At 34.5% G+C, this 25538-nt stretch overlaps 1 protein-coding gene across 3 annotated transcripts in view; it reads left to right on the top strand.

Moving 5' to 3' along the window:
• Positions 1-25538, top strand: part of CEP135 (centrosomal protein 135) — a 62103-nt gene extending 36565 nt beyond the window's left edge. For 2 of the 3 annotated variants that reach the window (XM_064486417.1, XM_010983064.3), the window contains 12 exons: positions 3239-3390; positions 8547-8662; positions 8736-8890; positions 9323-9378; positions 10140-10308; positions 10871-10981; positions 11248-11433; positions 15767-15976; positions 16821-17023; positions 18224-18328; positions 19042-19152; positions 23793-25538. In XM_064486417.1, the coding sequence (XP_064342487.1) occupies positions 3239-3390; positions 8547-8662; positions 8736-8890; positions 9323-9378; positions 10140-10308; positions 10871-10981; positions 11248-11433; positions 15767-15976; positions 16821-17023; positions 18224-18328; positions 19042-19141 (1563 nt within the window). In that variant the 3' untranslated portion in view covers positions 19142-19152; positions 23793-25538. The remainder of the gene's footprint in view (positions 1-3238; positions 3391-8546; positions 8663-8735; positions 8891-9322; positions 9379-10139; positions 10309-10870; positions 10982-11247; positions 11434-15766; positions 15977-16820; positions 17024-18223; positions 18329-19041; positions 19153-23792) is intronic. The other variant, XM_031434254.2, reaches the window with a different exon arrangement.

Raw genomic sequence — 25538 nt, 5'->3', positions numbered from 1 at the left:
AGGAAAATTGAGTATTTTCTCCATGTACATGAAAATTGTTTTGTTATGTAACAAATCTGTTATACATCGTCTGGATATTCACCCGACAAAAATAGGTATGTGAATTATGTTTGCACACATTCTCAAAAATAAATAACTGTCCCTTATGAGTAGGTATGTTTGACGCCAGTGGCTTGTGTTGTAATTAATACTAACGGAGAAACCAGAGTCAGGAATTTCTTTATAAACTGTATATTGTTTGGAGATTAATACAAGTGTGGTGTGCTAAGGAAAAGCAAGAAATGAGAGCGGGGAGGGAAATAGCTCAGTGGTCGAGCACATGCTTAGCATACAAGAGGTCCTAGGTTCAATCCCTAGTACCTCCATTTAAAAAAAAAAAAAAGGCAAGAAATGAGAAACACAAGACTCTATACTGTGGGCAGGGGTTGGGGGATGTGACTGGAGACTGCTCTCAAGTTTCAAGGGTTTTTCATTTTTAAGCCAGGTGATGGGAACCCAAATGTTCATGTTTTTATTCTTTATACTGTACACGTACTCTTGTTTGTACAAGAATTCTGAAAGATTTTTAATGCAAAAAAAAAAGTTTACTTTCCCACCTCCCTATCCCCCAAATTACCATCCATAACTCTTTCAACTCTTTTCCTGGTGTTTACCTCCCAGTTTCTAAATAATGTGCTTGTGCTGCATAGTCTTACTTTATTTAAGGTTACTTAGTGAATTTCCACGACTGTAAATGATGGCTTAGAACTCCCCTTTTCCTTCTCCCATTACTTCAACATAATTTAATTACACATTTTGCTTACTTTAGTGGTTGCAGTTTATGTTAGCATGACTTCTCGTGGTTCATGGTTCAGCCAACTGGGACAGTACTGCTCTCGCCTTTTTTCTTGTAGATCTTTTTCCTGGAGTTAATAATTGCTTTTGTTCTGTTTCATTTTTGTTTTCTGTTACTTTTCTGGTTTTCATCACCAATTTTCATCAAGAACTCCACTCTGCCCCATGCCTTTCAGTATTTTTTGAGTTTTCAAACCCATCAGTTCTGGTTTTTTCCCTCCCTGAAGACCTCCCTTCCTGACCTTTCCATCTTCTTGCTCCATTGTAGACTGTGTCTCTCCATCACTGTCCTCATAAGACTGTCCCTGACCCCCTCTCCTGTGTTGAATCTCACGTCTTCTTCTTGATTTGTTCGTTCATTTGGTATAGCATCTCTCCAGCAGTTTCCTAAAAAGAATACATGGGAGGAAATTTTTCTGGTACTCTACTTGTCTGAAAATGTCTTTATTCAACTTCCATACTTGATTTATGATTTGAGTTAGGTATATAGAAATCTAGATTAGAAAATTGCTTTCACTAAAAATTTTGAATACTGTCCTCCATTGGTCTTTCAACTTTCTTTGAGGTACCTGAAGCTGTTCAGTTTCCAAGTCCTTTGAAACATGTTTTTATTTCTGAAAATTTTTAGGATTTTCTCTTCATCTTGTGTTTTCAGTTTCTTTCGTAATTTACTCTTTTTTTTTCCCTCTCTCTCTCTGGAACTTTTACTAGTTGATTTTAGATTGCCTAAAGAAGTCTGAGATTCTTATCCTTTCTCCTTTATTTTCTGTTTGACTTTTTCTTCTACTTTCTGGGAGATTTCTTCAACTTTATTTTTTAGCCATTCTACTGATATTTTATATATATATTTGATTTTCAAGAGAACTTTCTATAAAGAGATATCTAGGGTGTGAGAGTCCCAATATATAGACTTTCAGCCAATCTTGTTCAAGTCTGCCCGTGACCCCACACCACCACTTTGTCCCTCCATGTGTTGAGCTTCTTCAGGGTAAGTCAGCTGCTCATTGGTATTCCCTCCTGTGGTCATTTTAGATCAGTGAGTCTTGACTGGGGTCAGTTCTGCCTCCTAAGAGGTATTTGACAATATCTGGAGAATTTTTGATTGTCACAAGTAGGGGAGAAAGTACTTCCTGTATCTGGTAAGCAGAGGCCAGAGATCCTGTTAAATATCCTACAATGCACAGTGCACAATGCACAGGACAGCCCCCCACAGCGAAGAATTAACTGGCCTCAGATGGCACTGAACCTAGGACTAGAGTGTATATAGTTCTTCCACTCTGAGCTACTATTCTGTCTACTTTGTCTTTCACAAGTTGTTGAAGTCACTCATTCACCCTGTTTTCTGTCTTATTCTCCATGTCCTTGTGAGTATATAACTTTCTTATTTCTTTACTATTGTTTTAGCACTTTTTCCAGAGGAAAGGGAGAAAAAAATGTATGTGATCAGTCTATAGTTTTAACTGGAAGACTTAAATTTATCACTAATATGTTTTGGTTTTGATTTTATTTGTAGATCATTATTCCATATAGAATTTATTTTTGTATGTAAAGTAAAAGAAATTTAGCTAATTTTTTTGTCTCCAATGAGTAGCTATGCCAACTCTATTTTTAGAAATGCTGCCTTTTCAAAATTTACATTTGTGATATGCTTGTCTGTAGCTCTGTGAAATCCATACTGTTTTAATTATATAGCTCTCTAGTTTATTTTGATATCTCATAAAGCAAGTCTAGCTGCATTCTTTTCCCCCAAACTTTTTCCTGTTTTTTCTTAACTTTCTTTTCTTCTAAATAAATTTTAGAATGAAATCTAAGTCACCCATTTTATTTTAAAATGGTTTTGTTAGGATTCTTACTTAAATTTCATTGAATTTATAATTATTTCAGGATATTTTAATCCATTTCCAACATTGTGTTCCCATTCAGAAACATGGTGCCGTCTTTACATTGTCAGGTTATGTTTTATGCCCATCAGAAAATGTTATAGATCCTTTATATCCTTTATAAGTCTTGTCTATTTTGTGTTCAGGTTACAGTATTTTCTCTGATTTTTCTTCAACTCAGTCCTAATCTACTTTTTAAAAAAAAATTTTCTCAAAAATTTGGTCTGCTATGGTTTTCCTTCCTGTTTCATTGCTGTTATGGATATATTCTCTTCTTCTTTTCTTGCCTTTTTGTTTGTTTGTATCTTTTCTTTGATTTCAGTATTTGGTATTGAATGATATTGAAGAGGAGAGGTCAATGTGTTTGCCTGTTCTGACATCTGTAACCTAAAACAGATAACTTTTAAAGTATTCTTAAATAAATATAATTTATTTCCTTAGTTTTCTTCCAGAAATATTACTAGAGTGCTTAAGGAAAAGAAACTAAGACATATACCTATTAATTTTTTTAATTTAAATTATAGCTTGAAAACGAAAAATGTGAATTAAAGTCTAAAATGTTAATAATGAAAGAAACAATAGAGTCTTTAGAGAAAAAAACAAAACTCCAAGCTCAAAAACTTAGCTATGTGGCTGGTGACTCATCTCATCAGAAAACAGAGATGAACTCACTTAGGTAAGTTTATCGAAAGTTTTGTTATTTCACTTCTGGGAATGAGCTTGTGGCTAGATAAGGTTCATAATGGTGGCATTTTGGACTAGGGTTTTGAAAAGCAGTAGTTCCCAAAGTTGGCCTTGCGGCAGTAGAGTATGGATTTAAGGACTGATCTCTGGAGGTTCTTACTCACTGAGTGAATCTGGGTAGGTTTTGAATGTCTTACTTTTTTTAAAGACTTTCATAGATTGATATGATTGCAGGCAAATTTTTGTACCTACTTCCTTCAAAAATCCCCCTAACAGATGCAGACATACTTTGTTTTATTGTGCTTCAATTTATTGGCTCTTTGTAGATATTGTATTTTTTTTTTACAAATTGAAGGTTTGTGGCAGTCTTGCATCAAGCAAGTTTATTGTGCCATTTTTCCAACAGCATTTGCTCACTTTGTGCCTCTGTGTCACATTTTGGTAATTCTCGCAGTATTTCAAACTTTTTCATTATAATCATGTTTATTATGATGACCCGTGATCAGTGAGCTTTCACGTTATTACTACAACTCACTGAAGGCTCATGATGGTTGGCTTTTTTTAGAAATAAAGTTTTTTTAGTTAAGGTATGTACATTATTTTTTTAGACATAATACTGTTGAACACTTAACAGACTACAGCATAGTATAAGCATAACTTTTATATGCCCTGAGAAAGCAGAAAATTCATGTGACTTGCTTTATTGCTGTATTCACTTTACTGTGATGGTCTGGAACCAAGCCTACAATGTTGCCAAGATATGCCTGTACTTTTGATCATTTGTACTCCATAGTGTTGAATTACTGAAAATTACAGTTTTTTGCTACCTGTGTCATTGCTCTTCTTGTTCCTCTTTCAAAGAAATGTAAAATCAGAATATTTATATACAGAATCTAAAAAGGTGATGTATCTGAAAAATGGTAAGAAGGTCAATATGGCCAAAGTAGGCTATATCTACAGGTTGGAGTCAGGTTATAAAGAACTTGGTATGATAACCAAAAATGTCTGGATTTTACCTTATAAACATGAAGAACAAACAAATTTTTAACCAAGGGGGTGACACGAGTAGCATGCCTTTTAGGATGTAAACTCTGGTAGAAATAAGAAGGTGGATTTGGAGTCTTAAGAGATTGATGGCAAACAGTGGAGACAGTGTGTCTAGACTGAAACAGTGGCAATGAACTTGGCGAACAGAGACCAGATTAAGGAAACATTTCTTACAGAAAATCAAAACAAATAGTGTAATAATACCAAGAACTGGTTGTGTCTTTTTAATTAAGGAATACTATTTAGGAAGGTGTAAGGTAGAAGCTTCTTTTTCCCTTTTTTTTTTCCTTCTTCTAATACATGCTGTGAAGGAGAGCTACCTAAGTGGAATGGCCTCTTTTCTTCTGGCTCATGTCTATATTCAGCTCCAAAGTACAGATAGCATGGTATATTTCTGTCATCCAGAGTTACTAGTATACCTGTTTCCCTTTTGTGTCCAGCTGGTTGAATCTGCGTTTAATCTACTTTGCTTTTTCGTTCAGGCTATAGCTACAGCTCCCCTTTCCTTCCATTGCAGGAGGCCCTTTCCAGTCTTAGAAGGCAGAGCTTTCAGCCTTCTCTTGGATCCCCTACCCTGCAGCTCCTTTGGCTTTTTCTTTGCTGGACTAATACCATTTTCTCTTACTTACAGTCTGCTTCTTCCCTCACCTAGGAGTAGTTCAGTCATTGTGTTATAGGGAAGGATTGTGAGAAATTTTCTCTTTATCTTGTATAAACTGGGGGAATTGCAGGATTCTATAACTTTGCTTTTCTCTGACAGACAAATCTGACTTGTCTCTAAGGAAAGTGTGTCAGTCATATTCTCTGTGTCAATATACATTGGTAGAACCATGAATTAAGCTATCGAGTCTAAATCCTGAAACCAATACAAATATAATACCAAGAATTCTATGGAAATAAAGTCATCTTATCCAAACCTCATGCCACTTGTGATATGGTTAATAAAGATCTTACTGCCACTTTAATCACATCAAGTTCTGTTTCCCTTGACATGAAGACATTTAAGAAGCTGATAACTCAGATAGATGAAGCATATCTTCTTTCCATCCACCTGGTAGGCCCATCTTCTCTTTCCCTTCCTGAGTCAGGCATTTTTCATTAAATTTCAGTGCCACCAAGCAGTCTTTTCTATATCAAGCACAGTCTCTAATTGTCTAAATAGAGGATCTTTGGTTTTTTGATGCAACAACAGAGGACAATAGCCTTCATCCTCACCATTGCTAGCCATGAGGCTCTAAACATTTGGATTCCTGCAGCTGAAAATACCCTCAGTCTGTTTGCATTTCACCTTAGTCTTTAGTTATTCTGTGTGTCTTCTTTAAAACTAAAGAGTTATATGACTTATCCAGGATTCAAAAAAAAAAAAAAGCATTAGCAGATTTTCATGGAAAGAGCCCATAAGCTGTAGTTAGAGTTATTTGTATGGTAATAGGTATCAGTTATTATAGTAGGGTGTGTTTGTGTATTCAGAAAAGCAAGTATAACTGGTCTCCCTTGAGAAGTATTTATTTGTTAAAGAGAATTGAGAACCATTTTAGATAAGAGAAAGAAGGCTGCTCATAGATTCCTTGGGGTGCCTGCACTAATTATCTTCTGGGCATGCCTAACATTTTTTTCTACCAAGACAGGAAGAGGAGCCAGGGCCCTAAGTGAGGGCAGCTGAGCTCATGGAGCTGGACTTAGAAGGACTACTGGATACAAATCATCATCCCTTCGCAGAAATGTAAAAGAAAAACCAGTCCTGATCCCTTTTCCCCTCTTAGGTCATCAAGAGATGATACTTAATAGCAGCCTTTCTCAGTTACTGGTGGGTCATAACTATAGACTCTTGGAGACATCTGAAATAAAACAGGGGTACCATTTCAGTCTCTCTTTTTTCTACTATGCCATTAAAATCCAAAACCTACCTCTCTTAGATGGAGCTTCAGCTCCATTTTAGATCTTGAACACTTCTTATGAATAAAGGACCCTTTAAGATGCTGTCTTTCTTAAAATATACTCTATCATGAAGGGAAGTAAATACTTTTGACCCCTAAAATGAAAACATGTATATCTCCATGTACTGTAATGTAACTGAGGAATTTGAATCTCAGATAAATGGTCCTATCCATCCACATGGCTGGTAAGTAGAGAACTAGAGCTTTGATTCTAAGTTAAGTTTTATTGCTTCACTTTTGGTAGGAAGTCATCACTTCCCTTTGCTTTGTTTATAGCACTTTCGAAACTAAGAAGTTAGCTCATTTTCCCAGCAACTTAGTTCTCAAAAGATTCTCAGATTTTCCTTTCCAAACACCATGATGATAAAAAAAAAATAATAGTCACTCAAGTATTCTTTCCTATGAACTTTATACCTCAATTCTTTCATTAAGGAGGCCTTTATCTTAGCAGCAATACTTCTGTCAGAAAGTTACCTCCAAGGTCGATATAGAGTCTCATTTATCCCCTTCCCTGTCAACATTAGAACATGAAAAAGCAAAGCTATTTTTATGACTCACTTAAGGGCCTCCTTTATATATATAATCAATCAAGATGTTATCCTGCCTTCGTTTATCAACCCTACTTTCATCAGCAATTAACCCTGCTAATGAACTTAGATGTAAAAAGATCTTTTACATTTCTACTTAGGATTTCAAGCACTGCCAACTACTCAGTGTTCTTCTTTAGGAACTCTGGGAGCTGTTCTGTTTTTGAAAGGATTCAATACAGCTTACTGACAGACATTTTCCCTTCCACATAGAGGATACTCTGTGTTCTTCACAGAAGGCAATGTGATGTAGTAGAAAAACAATGATAACCTGGATTTGCGTATTTTCTTTGCCTTAATAGCTTTACCACTTCGGACAAGTTATTAGTTATTTGCTTCTATAAAATTGAGATAATAATTCTGATTATAGAACTGTTCTAGGAATAATGAGCCTTTGTTTATTAAGTATCAATACAATGAATATACACTTTCTTCTTTCTCCACTCTCTCTAGCTATATCCTTCAGAGCAATAGCTGTAGCTTTTACAAACAGCTTGAATACAGTGAGTCACCTGGACTTTATAGATAATTTTATGAAGTGAAACTGCTTGAACCTAGTGTCTTTCTGACCTGGATCTATTTGGTTGTGAAATTCTAGAGAAGTCAGTCTCACCTTGAATTTCCTCCCTGCCTCTAGGTCATCCATCATTCATTTGCTGTTAGATCAATCAGGGTCATGTCTTTTGTATTTCAGAATATCTCAATATTGCAAGTAAAACGTCTTCATTTCTCTGGGAGATGTCCCATTTCACTAGTGGTTTCAGAATCCAACCTCCTCCTTGTTAGGCTAAGCCACCTTTGGTATCATCTTCCATCTTACCTTCAAACAAACCCTAAGAGGAACCTGTGGATGCTCCCAATGTATGCCTAAGGTAATAGTCATGTATTTCCAGCAAGGCAGGGCTAAGAATTCCTAGGCCAGGGCTATAAGCATCCAAAGACCCTAGATGACATGAAAGCAAATTCTTGTTACTTCTGAAAAAAAAAATCTTACTGATCAGTAAGAGATTCATCTGAAATTGTCTTTATTTCTGCTGTATGTTCTTTGTTTTGCTCCCTGAAACCAGTCTTTAGTTTTAAATCCTCATTGCACTACAATAAATGCCTGTTTCTTGTTTACTGTGACTTCCAGTTGACCACCTATCAAAAAGTCAAAATAGGAAGAAGAATTAAAAGTTCACTGATCAAGATGGTCAGGATCTTGAAGTGCCAGGCCATTCTATAAAAACAGGATTTTTCCTTTGCGTTGACTATCAGAAATAGATTTTAAGAGAAAGAGGGTTGATATTAGGAAACTGAGAAGAACTTTAAAACTATCAGGAAGCCTCTAGGGAAAAAGTATACAATTAATTTGATATTTACACTACATTATTTTTAGGAAAATGGAGCCATTTTAAAGAATGGTAGACAAAAAGGAATAATGTGTATATAACATATAATGCCATTGATTATACTGGAAGTGCTTTAAAATAAATTTTAAAACTTTAAAAATAAGAAAAATATTTTTAAGATCTTTCACTTTAAAAAAATTATTTCTACCAAATGTAATACCATTTGTTTTTGTCTACTGATTCTAGGATGGTAAATGAGCAGCTACAGCAGTCACTTGATGATTATCAGCATCGACTTTCCTTAAAAAGAACTGAACTTGAATCAGCCCAAGCACAAGTTAAAATACTGGAGGAAAAAATAGGTACATGTTCTTAAATTTTGTTTTTCCTAATCCTAATTTATGTTGTGTAACAAACATTTCTTTTCATTTATAGGTAAACTCCACCTTAAGATGACTTCACAGGATGAAGAGGCTCATGTAATGAAAAAGACCATTGGTGTTATTGATAAAGAAAAAGACATTCTTCAGGAGACTGTAGATGAAAAGACCGAAAAGATTGCAAACTTGCAAGAAAACCTAGCTAATAAAGTATGTGACTGTTAAATATTATGATCCAGCATCTGAACAGAAAAGATTATTTCATTCTGTTTCAGATATGCAATTCTTATTGCCCATGTACAAGTTCCTAAGACTCAAGGCCATATCTTCTAATATGTTTAAATTTCATTTTATCCCAATAATTTGAATCTTTTAAAGTTCTATTTCTAGAATATAGTTTTATCATACATGATTACAGAAAACTCAAGGAAAGAATTTAGATTCTTAGAGTGGGTAGAAATATGCCAGTATGTGAAATTTAATTGGGACAGAGAAATATGTTTACTTGCAGCTTTCTTTTATAGCATAACTTACATAATTGGATTTGAACCATATAAATGTGATAAACTATATTTTAAATTCGGCTGAAGACATTTCTGTATTAATGGGTTAGAATCTTATATATTTTTATAATTTCTATAGGAAAAATCTATTGCTCAGATGAAGATAACAGTCTCAGAGTATGAATCTTCTATGAAGTAAGTAATAATGAAATAGCATCCAGCTTTTTTAGAAATTTTCAGTGAATGTGACTTTATCTATTTGAATAGCAATCTGGCAATAGCAAATTTTTCATTTTTTATTTTTCCTGTTTTTGCCGGTGGCACTTATCATTTTCTCAGTCTCCTGCATGGAAATGTTATCCTCTGTAACTTTCTCCCCTTCTCTGTCATCTACATCTAAACAGTTATGTCTTATAAATTACTCTTCTACGTACTTATTTTCTCCTTATTTCTGTTGTTTAAGAATAGAAAGGGCCCTATGCAGCCTCTAGTCATTAAAACTTAGATTACCTTAGTAGCCAGTGTTGAATTTATTCTACATCTAAACCTTTTTGAACACTGTTGTAAGTTTTATATTTATGTCTAGTCTCTCTACTTAAAGACAAAAGTCACTGATTATATTTATTTTGTATACCCTTACATATTATATTAGAAGTGGGGGCTTAAACACTAAATAAATATTTGCCAATTGACTCATTTATGTTCTGCTTTAACACTTGAAAGTCTTCTGTTTTTGCTTGACTTTTGGAATAATAAATTTATTTTACAACTTTTATTTGTGCATAATGATTGGTAGAGATCTAAAATATCTGCTTTACCTACTTAATCATCGTTTTAATGCAGTAGTTGTAATTTCTTGCACTCTTAGCATACTTAATTCAGAGTATAACAGTTTTCTTTTAAATGAACTAAGTTTTCTAAAAAACTTTCTTTATTATTGCCACACCTTGTAACAGCCAGCTAAAGGAAACACTGATTAATCGGGACCGTGAGATAAACAGCCTCCGGCGCCAGCTTGATGCAGCTCACAAGGAACTTGATGAAGTAGGAAGATCTAAAGAAATGTCGTTTAAGGAGAACAGAAGATTGCAGGATGATTTGGCTACAATGGCAAGGGAAAACCAGGTATGAGCACAATGCATAAACTGATAGTTTTATAGTGTACAATTTTACAATATATTCATTGTTTGCTAAATTTTAAAGCTCTGAATTTTAATTCTTTCTAAATTGTAATTATATAAATATCAACAGCAAAATAAACAATTCTTTAAGGAAAATGGGGTTCATAAGGATATTTTAAAATGGGAAAATAACACTTAGGAAAAGTTTTCCTTTTTTCTTGCTCTCTCTTATTTCCCAAATTCAGAAAGAGCTATTTGAACATAAATAGAACTCATTAGGTGCTACATTCATTTTAGATTTGTCTTCCACTTTCTTTTTATTTATTTATTTATATTGAATTATAGTTGATCCACAGTGCCATGTTAGTTTCAGGTGTACAGCAAAGAGATTCAGTTATAAGTACATATGAATATAAATATAAATATATATTCTTTTGCAGATTCTTTTCCATTATAGTTCATTACAAAACACTGAATATAGTTCCCTGTGCTATACAATAGGTCCCTGTTGTCCATCCATTTTATATATAGTGTGTATATGTTAATTTCAGTTTTCTGCTTTATAGGAAATCTCATTGGAATTAGAAGCAGCAGTGCAAGAAAAAGAAGAAATGAAGAGTAGAGTTCATAACTACATAACTGAAGTGTCACGATGGGAAAGCTTAATGGCTGCTAAGGTGAAAAAACATTGTTTAGGTTGGATTTAAGACTGATTTTTTTAAACTTTTTCATGATTCTTTATTCTGTCTCCTCTATTAGACATTAACACATGCAAGTGGAGATCTTTTTAGTTTCCCCACAGACCTTACTTATTATAGTACCTGCACTGATAGCTTATGCTTCCTGTATTAAAACAAAAATCCCAATGTGTGTGCATGTTTATGACATGAGTACTTCACTGAGTGACAGTTACTAATTTAGAAACAATTTAATTGTGAACCAGGAAAAAGAAAACCAAGATTTATTAGATAGATTTCAGATGCTCCATAACCGTGCTGAAGACTGGGAGGTCAAAGCTCATCAAGCTGAGGGAGAAAGCAGCTCAGTTCGGCTGGAACTCCTTTCTATTGACACGGAGAGGAGACACCTTCGAGAAAGAGTGGAGCTACTAGAAAAAGAAATTCAGGAGGTAATATATTCATTTGTCTTGTACAGACATTATTTAGAAAACATTCAAAGACACTTCACTGAAGTGAGGTTTAAGCATTGATAAAATCACGTTTGATGGTAATCTTTTGTCATTAATTCTGATAGTGCTTAAGAGCCCCATTACTTTTCTATTGTAGTAAAACATACATAACGTCAAGTTTACCATTTTAACCATTTTTTAGTATACAGGGGCAGTTAGTACATTCACATTGTTGTGCAACTATCATTATCGTCTTTCTCCAGAACTTTTTCATCTTCCCCAGCTGCAGCTCTGTACCCATCCAACAGCAGTTCCCCATTCTCCCTCCCCCAGCCCCTGACACCACCATTCTACCTTCTCTCTGTGTGAATCTGACTGCCCTAGTGCCTCATGTGAGTGGAATCAGACAGTATTTGTCTTCTTGTGTCTGACTTATTTCGCTTGGCCCCAAGGTTCACTTAATCTCAAGGTTCATCCACATTGCAGCATGTGTCAGAACTTCTTTCCTTTTAAAGGCTGAATAATTTCCATTGTATGTATATATCACATTTTGTTTATCCATTCATCTGTCAGTGAACATTTGGTTTGTTTCTGTCTTTGTCCATTGAGAATGATGCTGCTTATAAACATGGGAGTACAGTATATATTCAATTCCTTGCTTTCAGTTCTTTAGGATATACCCAGAAGTGAAATTGCTGGATCATATTGTAATTTTATTTAATTTTAATTTTTTAAGTTTAATTTTTTGAGGAACTGCCATACAATTTTCCACAGGGGCTGCTCCATTTTACATCTCCACCTGCAGTGTAAGGGTTCCAGTTTCTCCGCATCCTTCTCACCAACGCTTGTTATTTTCTTTTTTTTTTTCCATAGCCATCCCAGTGAGAGTGAAGTAGTATTTCATTTTGGTTTTGACTTGTGTCTTCTTAATGATTAGTAATGTTGAGCATCTTTTTGTGTGTTTTTTGGCCATTTGTATATTTTCTTTGAGGAGATGTCTATTCAAATCCTTTGCCAATTTTTTAATCAGGTTTTTTGTTGTTGTTGAGTTGTAAGAGTTGTTTGTATATTCTGGATAGTAATCCCTTATTAGATATGTGATTTGTAAAAATTTTCTCCCATCTTGTGGCTTACCTTGTCACTCAGTTTTATCCTTTGATGCACAGAAGTTTTAAATTTCCATGAAGTCAAATTTATCTCTTTTTTCTCTTGTTGCCTATATTTTTGGTGTCATACAAGAAATCATTGCTAAATCCAACATCATGAAGCTTTTTCCTGTTTTTTCTACAAGTTTTATAGTTTTAACTTTTTTTTTTTTTTAATGGAGGTACTGGGGATTGAACCCAGGACCTCGTGCATGCTAAACACGCGCTCTACCACTTGAGCTGTACCCTCCCCACGTCTTTGATCCATTTTGAGTGAATTTTTGTATATGATCTAAGGTAAGGTTCCAACTACATTCTTTTCTGTGTGGATTTAAATAAGCCTTTGTCATAAGGACTGTCTAATAAAAAATCTCTTAAAATTTTGAGTTCAGTTAAATATAGGGACCCTAAGTAAGTTAGATTGATACAGAACAGCTGGCTATTTGTTCTGTTTTTGTTTTGTTGGTATAGTATTGTAGTCGATCTTCATTTTTCAGAAGAAAATACTGATTATCTATGGTCATAGAATTACTAGGTACAGGCTGGAAGAGTTTTGAGATGCTTGGCAGAAAAAAACCTATTACTTTGAAAAGATTATTGGTAGAAAGATGGACATTAAAGGTGATTCTGGTGAGGACTCAGAAAAAAAGGAGAAAGCTATAGAGAAAACTTTTATTATTTACAAAATACATAAATCATCATGAATGGAATTTGTCCAGAAATAAGAATGTTTCTTCTAGAGAGATCTCAGGTGGGATTGAAGAACATGTTATTAGAGGCTAGCAGAAACATGATTCCTATTATAAAATGTTGGAGAACTTGGCTGAATTACAGTCTACTTTTAAGTGGAAAGTAGAACTTATAAGTGATGAACTTGGCTATTTAGCTGAGGAAATTTCCATGCAAAGTATGAAAGGTGCAACCTGGTTTCTCCTTGCTGCTATAGTAAAATGTGAAGGAAAGAGATAAATTGAGGAAGGAACTGCAAAGCAAAAAGGAACGAGGACTTGATGATTTGGAAAGGTCTTAGCTTATCCAGCTAGTGTGTTCTGGAGCCAGGGCCGAGTGTGTGGCTAAACAACCTCTTGGTAAATAGATTAGTTGTGTAACTCAAGAATCCAGTCGGTCACCTCAGCAGAAACACTGCCAACTTGGGCTGAAAGGGACAAACAGGCAGGATGAAAAAAAGGAAGGCTGAACTTCATGGATCCTACTAGCAGAAAACAGGCCAACAGAGTTACGAACATCTGTTCTCCTTCAAGAACGACTGCAGGTGGCCCAGAGACCAGCAGGGCTGCCAAAGGCAGTTCAAAGCTGGTGAGGCTGCTACTGCTCCCACACATCCAGAAGGCATGGGCCCAGGGGATGGGACTATTTCCTCCTTGATCCCAGAAGACAAAGCCACTGTCACTGAGGGCCAGGAGGTAGGGCTGTACCTGAGGGCTGAGAAGGTAGGGCTGCCCTAGCAGGCCCAGAGGTCAAAACATCAAGGTGCACAGGTCATTATTTTTAGGCCCTGAAATCTAATAGAATTCACCCTGCTTGGTTGCAAACTTACTTTGGACTGGTAATTTCTTTTTGCCTCTATTTTCTCCCTTTTAGAATGGAACTGTTTCTTCTATGTCTGTTCCACCATTGTATTTTAGAGGGAGGTAACTTGTTTTCTAGTATCACAGATCTGTGGAAAGAGGAATTTTGCCCCAGGATGGACCATACCGAGAGTCTTAGCCCTTCTGATTTAGATGAGATAGAATGCTGGGATAGAGTGAATATATTTTGCACATGGGAGGACATGAGTTTTGGGGAGCTGGAGGGTAGGTAGAATTATGGCCCCCCAAAATATTTTGAAATCCTAACCCCTAGTACCTGTGAATGTGACCTTTTCTGGAAATAGGACCTTTGCAGGTGTACTCAATTTAAGATGAAGTCATACTGAACTAGGGTAGTCCGTATCTCAATGAATGGTGTCCTTGTAAGATAAATCTGGACACAAAAGACACGAGGGAGAATGCCAGGTGAAGATGGAGGCAGAGATTGGAGTGGTATGTCTTATAAGGCAAGGAACACCAAGGACTGCCAGCAACCACCAGAAGCTTGGAAAGAGGCATAGAACAGATTCTCCTACAAAACCTCCAGAAGAAGCCAACTCCACCAGCATCTAAATTTCAGACTTGTAACCTCCAGATTTGTGGGGGATACATTTCTGTTATTTTAAGCCACCCATTAATTTGCAGTAACTTGTTACAGCAGTCCTAGGAAACTAATACAGTATTTCTGTAAGTTTTTCTATTAAGAGTATAATAACTAAAGGAATGTTTTTCAATCTTCAAACTAGTTCTTAGGAGAAACTATTATTTAGTTCTTCTGTTCTTTGTCATTGTTCATGTTCTTATGTGGCATGAAATTGACTTAGATATTGATGTTTAGTTTGGGGGGATTTTGATTAACTAATTCATTAATATTTGGAAAATCCAAATATTTACTTTTATGCAACTGTTGAACTTTATTAAATCTTCACAGCAGCGTTAGATTTTTAATGTTGATTCATTTCAGTAAAGTTTGTTCAGTAATTTTGGTTTTCAAATGTGGATTTCTTCCTAAACTCTAGAAGTAGACTTTATACCAGTCTGTATGTATCACTCACAATTTAAATTGTGAAAAATTTTAAATGTGGATTTTTCTAGGAAAAAAGTCTTTATCAGTATTTCAAATTTCGCTTGTTATTTCACTTATAAAGTTGTGTACTATTAGTAGGTTAAATTAAATTTAAATATGACTTTAGGTATTTAGTTTTAAAACAAACTCCATTTTTGAAATTCAGAATTTAACTAAAGGCCATTGAGGAGTGATAAGTATATATGTTACTTTTTCTTAAAAAGGCATTATTATGATAATTTATAAAGGAAAATTTAATAGAACTTTCATATTCACAACCCTAAAACAATAATTTTCATCTTCCAAATATATACATGAGGTTCTTAGTTACCATGATTAATAATTATACACAGTTTATTTTTTTAAACATTAAGTAGGCCATCTTTAAATAGTAGGCAACTTCATGAGAGTATCTTAAAATGTGCAAAAATTGACTCTCATTTTTATAAAGTGAAGTTGTAGCTATACAGATTCAAGCCTTTAAAATTATTGGATTACTTTAACTTTGTACCTGTTTCTTTTTCTGTTTTCAGCACATAAATGCACATCATGCTTATGAATCTCAGATCTCATCAATGGCAAAAGCCATATCTAGTTTAGAAGAAGAGCTGAGACACCAGGAAGATGAGAAAGCAGCAGTCTTAAATGATTTGTCATCTCTTAGAGAACTTTGCATTAAGCTTGATTCAGGCAAAGATATTATGACCCAACAATTAAATTCCAAAAACCTTGAATTTGAGAGGGTAAGAACTTAAAGATAGTGTTGTAGCATACTGTTTTATTCAGCGCTACTCTGGTTGTTTTACTTTACCATGCACTGCCCAATGTATTTGTTCCTTTTTAAGTAGTGACTTGACTAAAAGACTTTGACGACTAGATTTGACTACTAGATTCTTTGCCAAGATTTCTCTGGCAAACATGGTGATGAAATGGAGTGCTGTTTTGGAGCAGAGGGGTATTTAGGAGAATGTGATTCTTCTAAATAAAGAGTAGAAGCATATCCCAACACATTTTTTCTCGGTTTAAAAGTAAGGCTTAGATGAAGGATTGAGCAATCGTTGCTTCCTAAGTAGAAGATTTTTCCTGATAAATTCTTCTTAATTTTAAAAGTCAAGTTAGCTGAAACTTCCCATTCCCAATCTGAAGCATTAAACACCCCAGTGTGTGTTTTCAGACATGGGTATTTTCAGTTTTCACTCATTTAGTAGTAACTTTATATTCAGGCACTGAGGCGCTTCAGGACTGGCTTGACTATGTAATCAGAATATACATATTTAATAGACCAGAAGGGCCTCCTTGCTGATAGGATGGCCACATTTTAGGATTGTATATTAAGTACCCTGTCTTGATAAAATAGTGCAAAAGAAAACTGAGGCTTGAAGTAGGTCTTAGAGCCAAAATAAGCCCTTACTAAAAAGAGCAAAGATTATTTTGAAAATAAGGTGTTTTTCTTTTACTTAGAAAGTAGTGTAAAATCTTTAATCGGTACCCTAAATGAAGCAACTGATTTGTGTATAGCTCTGCAGATATTTTTTTAGAGTCAGCCTAAAATTGTACTGAAGTAATCTTATTTTGTTCTTCTTGTAGGTTGCGATGGAATTAGAAAATGTAAAATCAGAATCAGAGCTGTTAAAAAAACAACTGTCAAGTGAGAGACATACAATTAAAAACCTTGAATCATTGTTGGCTACAAATAGAGATAAAGAATTTCATTCTCATTTAACCTCCCACGAGAAGGATACAGAAATTCAGCTACTTAAAGAGAAGTTAACCCTTTCAGAAAGCAAATTGTAAGTGTAATAAATCAACTTATGTGGGGTAAATAGATTGTCACAAATAATTCTTCAATATGGATAAATTTTTGTAGATTTGTAGCATAAAACAAATGATAGAAAAATACTGGAGGAATAAGAAAAATTTTTTTCTATTTTTACAGGGGAGAAGGAGATAGGAGTGTGAAGGGTGTTATAAAACCGAAATATTTTACTTATGTGGCTGCAGTTTTTGGAAATGTAGGGGTTTAGTTCAGAAGACATACCATGTTTGGAGATGTAATTTGTGTATCTTCACCACAGAAGTTATACCCACAGAAGAGAATGAGTGAACTTTAGAAAAATGCCTAAACTTGAGGAAGGAAGAGAGAAGTCAGCAAAGGGGCGAGCATTTCAGAATGGGGAGAGTGGGCTGTGTCGCATGCTGTGGATCAGGAAAAAGACTTCGGAAAGGCCATGAGATTTGAACCTCATAAGTATATCGATTACCTTTCAGGAGATTGATGATGGTGTCTTTTTAGGATGGAAAACTTTGGACATATTTTTGGAAGAAGGGAAGAAACCCAGAGTAGATAGTGCAAGTGGAATAATTAACTTTTAAAAGGAGTTAAAATATTTCTCTTTCTGAGATAGACGTCAAGAAGGAATCAATAAAGATACTTTACTTTTTTTTTATTTACTTATTTTATTTATTTATTTATTTTGGCAGAGGAGGGAAGTAGTTAGATTGATTGACTGATTGATTTTAGAAGAGGTACTGGGGATTGAACCCAGGACCTCATGCATGCTAAGCATACTGTCTACCACTTGAGCTACACCCTCCCACTACTTTTTTTTTTTTTTTTTTTTAATGGAGGCACTGGGGATTGAACCAAGGACCTGTACCACTGAGTTTTACCTTCCCTGCAATACTTTACATTTTGATGTTACAGTTCATGTCTTCTCAGATTTGTATCTCCAGCATTGCTACAGTGCCTAGCACATATTAGAAGCTCAGTAAATGTTTGTTAAATAAATGAGATGAATGGAAAAGAAAACTTTGTGATAAAAGCTCCAGATGTTTACAGAATTATTGTTCAAAAGTCTTGATCTTCTCTTTTTTCATCCTTATGTGTCACTTCCATTTGTATTTATTAATAACAAAAATCAGTAGCACTTGACTCTCTATAAAATAGTATTTGTTACTTATTTATTTGATTTTTTAAATTTGTTTTTAAGAACTAGTCAAAGCCGGGAAAACACCATGCTTCGGGCTAAAATGGCACAATTGCAAACAGACCTTGATACTCTGAAAAGGCAGATTTCAACTGAAAGATATGAACGGTAAGAAAATATTTTTAGCATTGAACAGTGTTTTTATTTATTCCCTATACTATTCCAAAAAGGATTTAATATGGCTTACAAGTAATAAACTTTTCTTAGCATTAATATGTAAAATAAATTTCTTTGGTAATTCTTCCTGGAAAGGCAACAAGTGTTGTAGAAGGTAATATCACTACAATAAATAAAGTAGCAAGTATTGTATAAATGTTTCCTGTAATGTTCCTCAGGGCAAAATTAGGGTGTTATCTCAAAGGATGTAGTTAGGGAATCAGCAAGCTACTGTGGATTCTACAGGAGTCCAAACATCATGGTCCAGTAGGAGTTCCAAATGCAGGCAGACCCAGACACGGGGAAGGAAAGCATAACAGAAAATGGATTGTTTCACTTCTAACATTGGGAGTTTTGAGATAGGAAGAAGGAAGAGGACTAAATTTATGTGCAAGAAGAGGTGGGAAAGGTAGGGGCAGAAAGGAGAACCAGTCAACTTGGAAAATATATATTCAGAGGGGCTTCAAACAATCTCTTAAAGTATGTATTCCTTTAATTGAAATCTCCCTTATCCATAGCTTAAAAATGATTTAAAGACAAAGGATTTAAACTTAGTAGAAATATTAATTAATTGAGTAGGAATTACTTTAACTAATAGCAGTAACAGGACCTTTTATTTCTATGCCACTTTTTGGTATAATCTCTTATTTAATCTTTACTGACAGAGAACGAGCAATCCAAGAGATGCGTCGGCATGGTCTTCGCACACCCCCCCTTAGCTCTACTCTGAGGTCTCCTTTACATTCTCCGGAACATGTAAACTGATTCTCAGAAAGGTATGTGTGTTACACCAAGGACAAGCAAAACTAGTCTATGGCTATAAAAAAATCAGAAAGTGTTTTTCTGTGTAGGAGGAGGGGAGATCGCCTACAAAGGTGGTCAAGAACTTTTGGAAGTAATAGAATGTTCTGTATCTTGGTGAGGGTTACAAGGGTGGTATATAGAAGTTAAAAACTTGAACTGAACATTTATAGTCCATGCATTTTATTGTCTGTAAATTATACCTCAGTTGAAAAAGAGAAGACATCACAACAAAAATTAAATGACACTATGAGATATCACAGGGTCATATTTGATGAAGTGCCAAATTCAGGGTAAAAATAATAGGTAATAAAAGTGTGGACAGAGACACAGAAACAGGAACAGGTGGCACAATAGTCAGTCTGACAGGAATAGCAGGTTGCTGGGGTCACTGAGGGAGAAAGGCGCTGAGGGTAGAGTGGGGTATGTGGAATGTACCGAATGTGAGGCTGAAGAGACGGTAGACTTGATTCTCTAAGTCAGGGAGAGTCATCGAAGGTCCTCCTGTGTATAGGATGAGTACAGAGGAGGGGTAGAGATGGAAGGACTGTTCCTGGTGGATTAACTTCACAACTGTATTTGGGCCATTTTGGGGACAGTTGAAACCAGAGGCAGGGAGACCAGAAAGAGGTATGAAATGAATAATCAGTTCCAGATCAGTAAATAATATTGAAAGCTAGGATAGATTTTTAAAAATAAATTATAATATACGTACAGAAAAGTGCTGTAAAGGTGTTCAATGAGTTTTTACAAACTGAACACACCTGTGCACCCAGATTAGGAAACAACGCATGACCTCTCTTGGGCTTCCTTTAGGTCATAAGCCCTGCTCTAAAAGTAACTGTCCTGATTATTAAAAGCATAGACTCCTTTTGTCTGTTTCTGGACATTTTATAAATGAAATCTGACATTTCTGGCTTTTTTTTCCTCATCAGTACCTTTGTGAGATTTATCCATGCTGCTGTGTGTACTTGTAGATTGTTCAGTCTTGTCACTGTATGGTATTCCATTATATGAGCTTACCGCAATCCATTTCCTTGTTCTATTTTTGATGGGCACTTGGTAATTTCCAGTTTGGGCTATTACCAGTGGAGTTATGGTAAACATTCTAATATCTGTATGTTGGCGAACAGATGCGTACATTCCTTTTGAATATACGCTTAAGAGTGAAATTTGTCAGGTCACCGGACATGCATGTTCGTTGCATGTCAGGTCGCTGGACTGTGTGTTTGAGCTTGAGTAGTTACTGCAAGGCAGTTTCCCAAAGGGGTTGTAAAGAGCTAGGACACATTTGGTTGAGGAAGGGTCCAGGTGATGTGCTGATTCATTGGAGATGGGAATGAATGGGAGAGAAGCATGTCAGACCCAGAGTTTGAAAGGTAGATGACTGAGGAAAATGCATGCTCATTGACAGAAATAGTAGTCAGTCCTTTCAAAAAAATATGCATTTCTTTGCCTCTTTCACTGGAAGTGTATAGAAGATAATTAAGCACTCTTTGATGACTCTGAATCCTGACTGTGAACATTAGTTACGCTCTATGCATTAACATATTGATGCCCCCAGGGTTTATTGGTATTTGCAGGGCCTATGTTTAAATGTTTCCTGATAGCTGTGCTTTTTCTTTTGTGTTTGTGTGATTGAAACATTAGTTTTCCTTTTTCATTTTGAGGCTGGCTGCAGTCGCTGTGTCCTCACAACTTCTAAGCTGCCGCTTTCATTTGAAAGTGATTAGATGGAGGTTCAGCTTCTCATTATAAAACTTCGTAGGAGTTGTGACAGACATTTTTTTCATGCTTGGTTCACAGCTCCATTTTAAATCAGGGGTTGGTAAACTCAGGCCTTTGCGCCAAAGTCCACACCACTGCCTATTTTTGTAAATTAAGCTTTATTGGAGCATAGCCACACCCATTTGTTTACATGTTGTCTAAGACTGCTTTTCTGCAGTGGCAGAACTGAGTAGTTGTGACAGGGACCTTGTGGCCCACAGATCTAAAATATTTACTTACTAGCGTGCTTTTCATGTTATGTATCCCCTGGAAGGCTTACTTGTACACTCAAATAAGAGTGAAAAAAGCAAATAGTTCCTTAGTTTTATGAAAGTAGAGTCTTGACTCCCAAGGATCCCCAGATGTACTTTAAGAACCACTGATTTAGAACATAGTGGATTCCAGCAATCTCTAAAGCTGTGTGATGAATTAGAAAACTTTTAGAAACTGTAATAAAATATATATAACATGAATTTTTCCTTAACTATTTTTTTAAATGTATAACTCATTGACATTAAATTCACAATATTAAACAACCATCACCACTGTTTCCAGAACTTTTTCATCACCCCAAACAGAAACTGTATCCATTAAGCAGTAACTCTCCAGTCCCCTGACTTCACCTCCCCAGCCCCTGGTAACCGCTGATCTACTTTCTGTCTCTATAAATTAGCCTATTCCAGATTTTCATATGAGTGAATTTACACAGTATTTATCTTTTTGAGTCTGGTTTATTTCATTTAGGATAATGTCTTCAAGGTTCATCTATTTTGTAGCGTGTATCAGAACTTCATTCCTTTTCATGCCTGAATAGTATTTCTTTGTATTTATACCACATTTTGTTTATCCATTCATCAGTTGATGGACAACTGGGTTGTTTTTACCTCTTAGCTGTTGTTAATAATGCTGCCATGAACACTGGTGTACGAATACCTGTTTTAGTCTATTTTCAAATCTTTTGGGGGTACCTAGAGTTGCTGAGTCATAAGGTAATTCTATGTTTAACTTTTTGAATACTTAGCCAAACTTTTCCACATGATTGTACAATTTTACATTTTCACCAGCAATGTAAGAATTCCAATTTTCCAAATCCTTGTCAACACTTATTTTCCTTGTTTTAATTATAGCCATCCTAATAGATGTGGATTAGAAAGTGCCTATAATCATTAACAAATTCCCAGAGCATCCTAATGATGTTGTTAATTGGTAACACATTTCCATTTATATTTTCTCATATTGTCACCAAAACTAATTTTAAGGGATTTCCTTGTAAGTACCTAGAAATGAATATGAAATATTCATATCATCATATTTACAGTATCTCTCTAATAGTAAAAATATATAATCCAATTTTTTTACTGTTCTAATTACTGCATCTAACACATGCTCACTGAGAAAACATAAAATACAAAAGTATAAAGAAGAAAATCAAAGTCACTTTTTTTACATTTATTATTGGGTTAAAATATACATAAGGTCAAATTTATTGTTTTAACCATTTTTAAGTGTACATTTCTCTGGCAGTTAGTTCATTCAAGCTCTTGTGCAAAAATCATTTCTACCATCAATCTCCAGAACTTCTTCATCTTCCCCAACTGACACTCTGTACTCATTAAACAATAAACCCCTATTCTGTCCGCCTCCCAGCCTCTGGCAACCACTGTTACAATTTCTGTCTCTGTGAATGTGACTATTTTACGTACCTTATGTAAGTGGAGTCATGCAGTATTTGTCTTTTTGTGACTGACTTGTTTCACTTATTATAATGTTTCCAGGTTATATCCATGTCGAGCCTGTGTCAGAATTCCCTTCCTTTTTGAGGCTGCATAGTATTCCATTCTGTGTATGTAGCACACTTTGTTTATCCATTCACCACTTGGGTTGCTTCCACCTTTTGGTTATTGTGAAAATGCTGCTGTGAATATGAATGTACAAATCAGTCACTTTTAACCCTACAACCCAGAGAAAATAGCAATTAGCATTTGGTGTACTTCCTTCTTATGTTTAATTTGTAATAAACATACACACACATGCATAGACATATATATGTAATTTTAATAGAACTCATACTCGAAATTGTTTTTATCAGCTTTTTTGTTTTGTTTTGTTCTGTGAGGGTATTCCCCTTAATATTGTTGCATGCCTTTATTCTTACTGTTAGAGCATTTTCAAAAATGCTGTTTTAAACCAGTGATTTAACAGTTCATCGAATATTCCATGATTCATTTAATCATTCTCCTCTTACGGGACATATAACCTGTTTCCATTTTTTCCTTATAAATAACATTTTACACCAATATTAGAGAACCTGTCTGATAATTTCTTCTTAAGTATGTCTTCCTAGATATAGAAAAAAATTACTTTCTTACTGTTTCCATTTTGTGATTTTTCATATTTTAATATGTGTGTGTTTTAATTGGAAGGGTGATTGGATAGCACATAAGTTCAAAATGTTTGAAAAAATATTTGTCCATCCCTAACATCCTATTTTAAGACTCAGACAACATAATTTACAGTACTTGTTTATAATTTTCCTAAACCTAGACATTGTATTATCCCTTCTTTTGAGTGAGATAACATACTGTGCTATCTCATTCCTTTCACTGCATATCACTCTTTTAGTACTTACATACTTTGATGTGGTTGGTAGTTTTGAAGGGAATATCTTTTTGAAATAGAGAACAGTACTTCTTAACTATTAAATATAACTTGATTATGGGCAAAGGTTTTATTAGAGACTATAATTTCAGTTAAGACATTACTGAATTTCACTTTTTCATGAATGTACTGAGTCATTATGTTTATCATTTTTTTCATAACCCAACTTTCCTCTCTTCCCCCTTTTCAGAATGATGCCTTTCAGTGAGTTGGCCAAATGTATTTTTAAAAGGGCAAACAGTAATGAAATATTTGAAGTACTTGTTCCTGAAAATCATGGACATTGACACAAATTCTACCTCTGTCAACTTTTATTTAAATCAATGAATATTTATGTAAAAAAATTGATTTAAAAGAACTATATCTATGTGTATATTTTCTTATATATGACAGAACAAAATATGTATTAATAGTGCTAACTGATGTTATATCTGTATTTTTATTACTCCTGACTTAAATTACTCCTCAAAGTGTGTTTTTACTGTGAATTAATATAATGTATTGTTCACATTATGCTTTAATAATCTTTTTCTTAATGAGCCATGATATATGTATGTAAATATTCTTACAGTACTTGTTTTTAAAGTGTATTTAGTTTCCATGCCTGTGTTTATAACGCGTATCTTTAACGCATTCACAAAGGTTGATCAACTTTAATGCTATGCTGTCATGTTTAGCTTTTTTCTTCTAAATGTAAAACTAATTATTCACCAATTTATTGTTTATCATTGAAGGGAATACATTCAGGTCTATTCTTATAATAGCAGAGGTCTTGATAAAATGATGGTTACCATACATAATTTGTTATTGTCGACTAGAAGAACTGTGAGGGGAAAGATTCATTTGTATTTTATATACCATATTATATTTTATAATCACATGGACTCTTCACATAATATCAGTTCTATCAAAATCAAACAAAAAGCTGTATTTAGAATTTTGTAAAACAATAGAACAGAAATTTGGGACATTCTTCAGTAAATAAAATTCCTCACTGTACTAATCTAAATTTGGGGTACAAAGGTATATGGGGTAAATACATTTTGTTAAAATTCCAATATGCATTCAATAATACCCAATAATACTTCTAAACCTGTACGTTATAATTTATCAGTCTTCCAGAATAGTATGGAAACACTGAACTGTGACAAATTAACTAGAAAACAGGTTTTTACAATTAATTTTCAAAGTTATAACTTTAAAGAATTTAGGTATATACAAATACTAATAAAAAACCAGAAGTATAAAATAGATTGTCATATAAAAACTAATCGTGTTTAAACCATACACATTTGAAGAAAATCCTGTTCTTAATGGATTTCATTATGATTAAAAAAAAAAAAGAACTTAAAAACTAACATAGGAAAGTGGAAGACCAGTTATTTACGATACACTTTATTTCCTCCTGTGGCTCACTAAAGTGGAGTTTGTGTGCACATGTATGTACATAGGGGTGGCCAGTGTCCATTTTCTAAAACTAACTTTTTTTATGTTTGGATTATGCCCTTTTCAGTACCTTAGTGTACATTTGAATGTGATGTGGCATACTTTTGCACCATCTTTGTAATTTTATGTATTCCATCTTCTGTGTGTGAATTCATATATTATAGCAAAATACAAGAGAAATGGGGCTGTTGACAATGTTATATGGAAAATCCTTTAATAAATATATGTAAATAAAATAAATATTTGTCCCCACCTTTTCCCCCAAAGCAACAGCAAGACATATTTTGTTAGATATTTTTAATGTTTTCTATAATTTAAAAATGTATAGCTTCCTTGATTGTTATTTTCACAACCATGATACTATATTTTTAATTAGTTTTATCTTAAAGTACTGAATATTCTGACCTCTTATAGATGTTTTTAATTTGTTTTAAATAATTTTAAATTATGGAGCCTGACAGATTTTCCAATAAACTTTCCAGTTAATTTA

Source organism: Camelus dromedarius, chromosome 1 (assembly GCF_036321535.1).
Source record: "Camelus dromedarius isolate mCamDro1 chromosome 1, mCamDro1.pat, whole genome shotgun sequence".
NCBI classification, from domain to species: Eukaryota; Metazoa; Chordata; class Mammalia; order Artiodactyla; family Camelidae; genus Camelus; species Camelus dromedarius.
The sequence above is the reverse complement of the archived record's forward strand: the minus strand, read 5'-3'. Positions and strand labels throughout refer to the sequence as shown.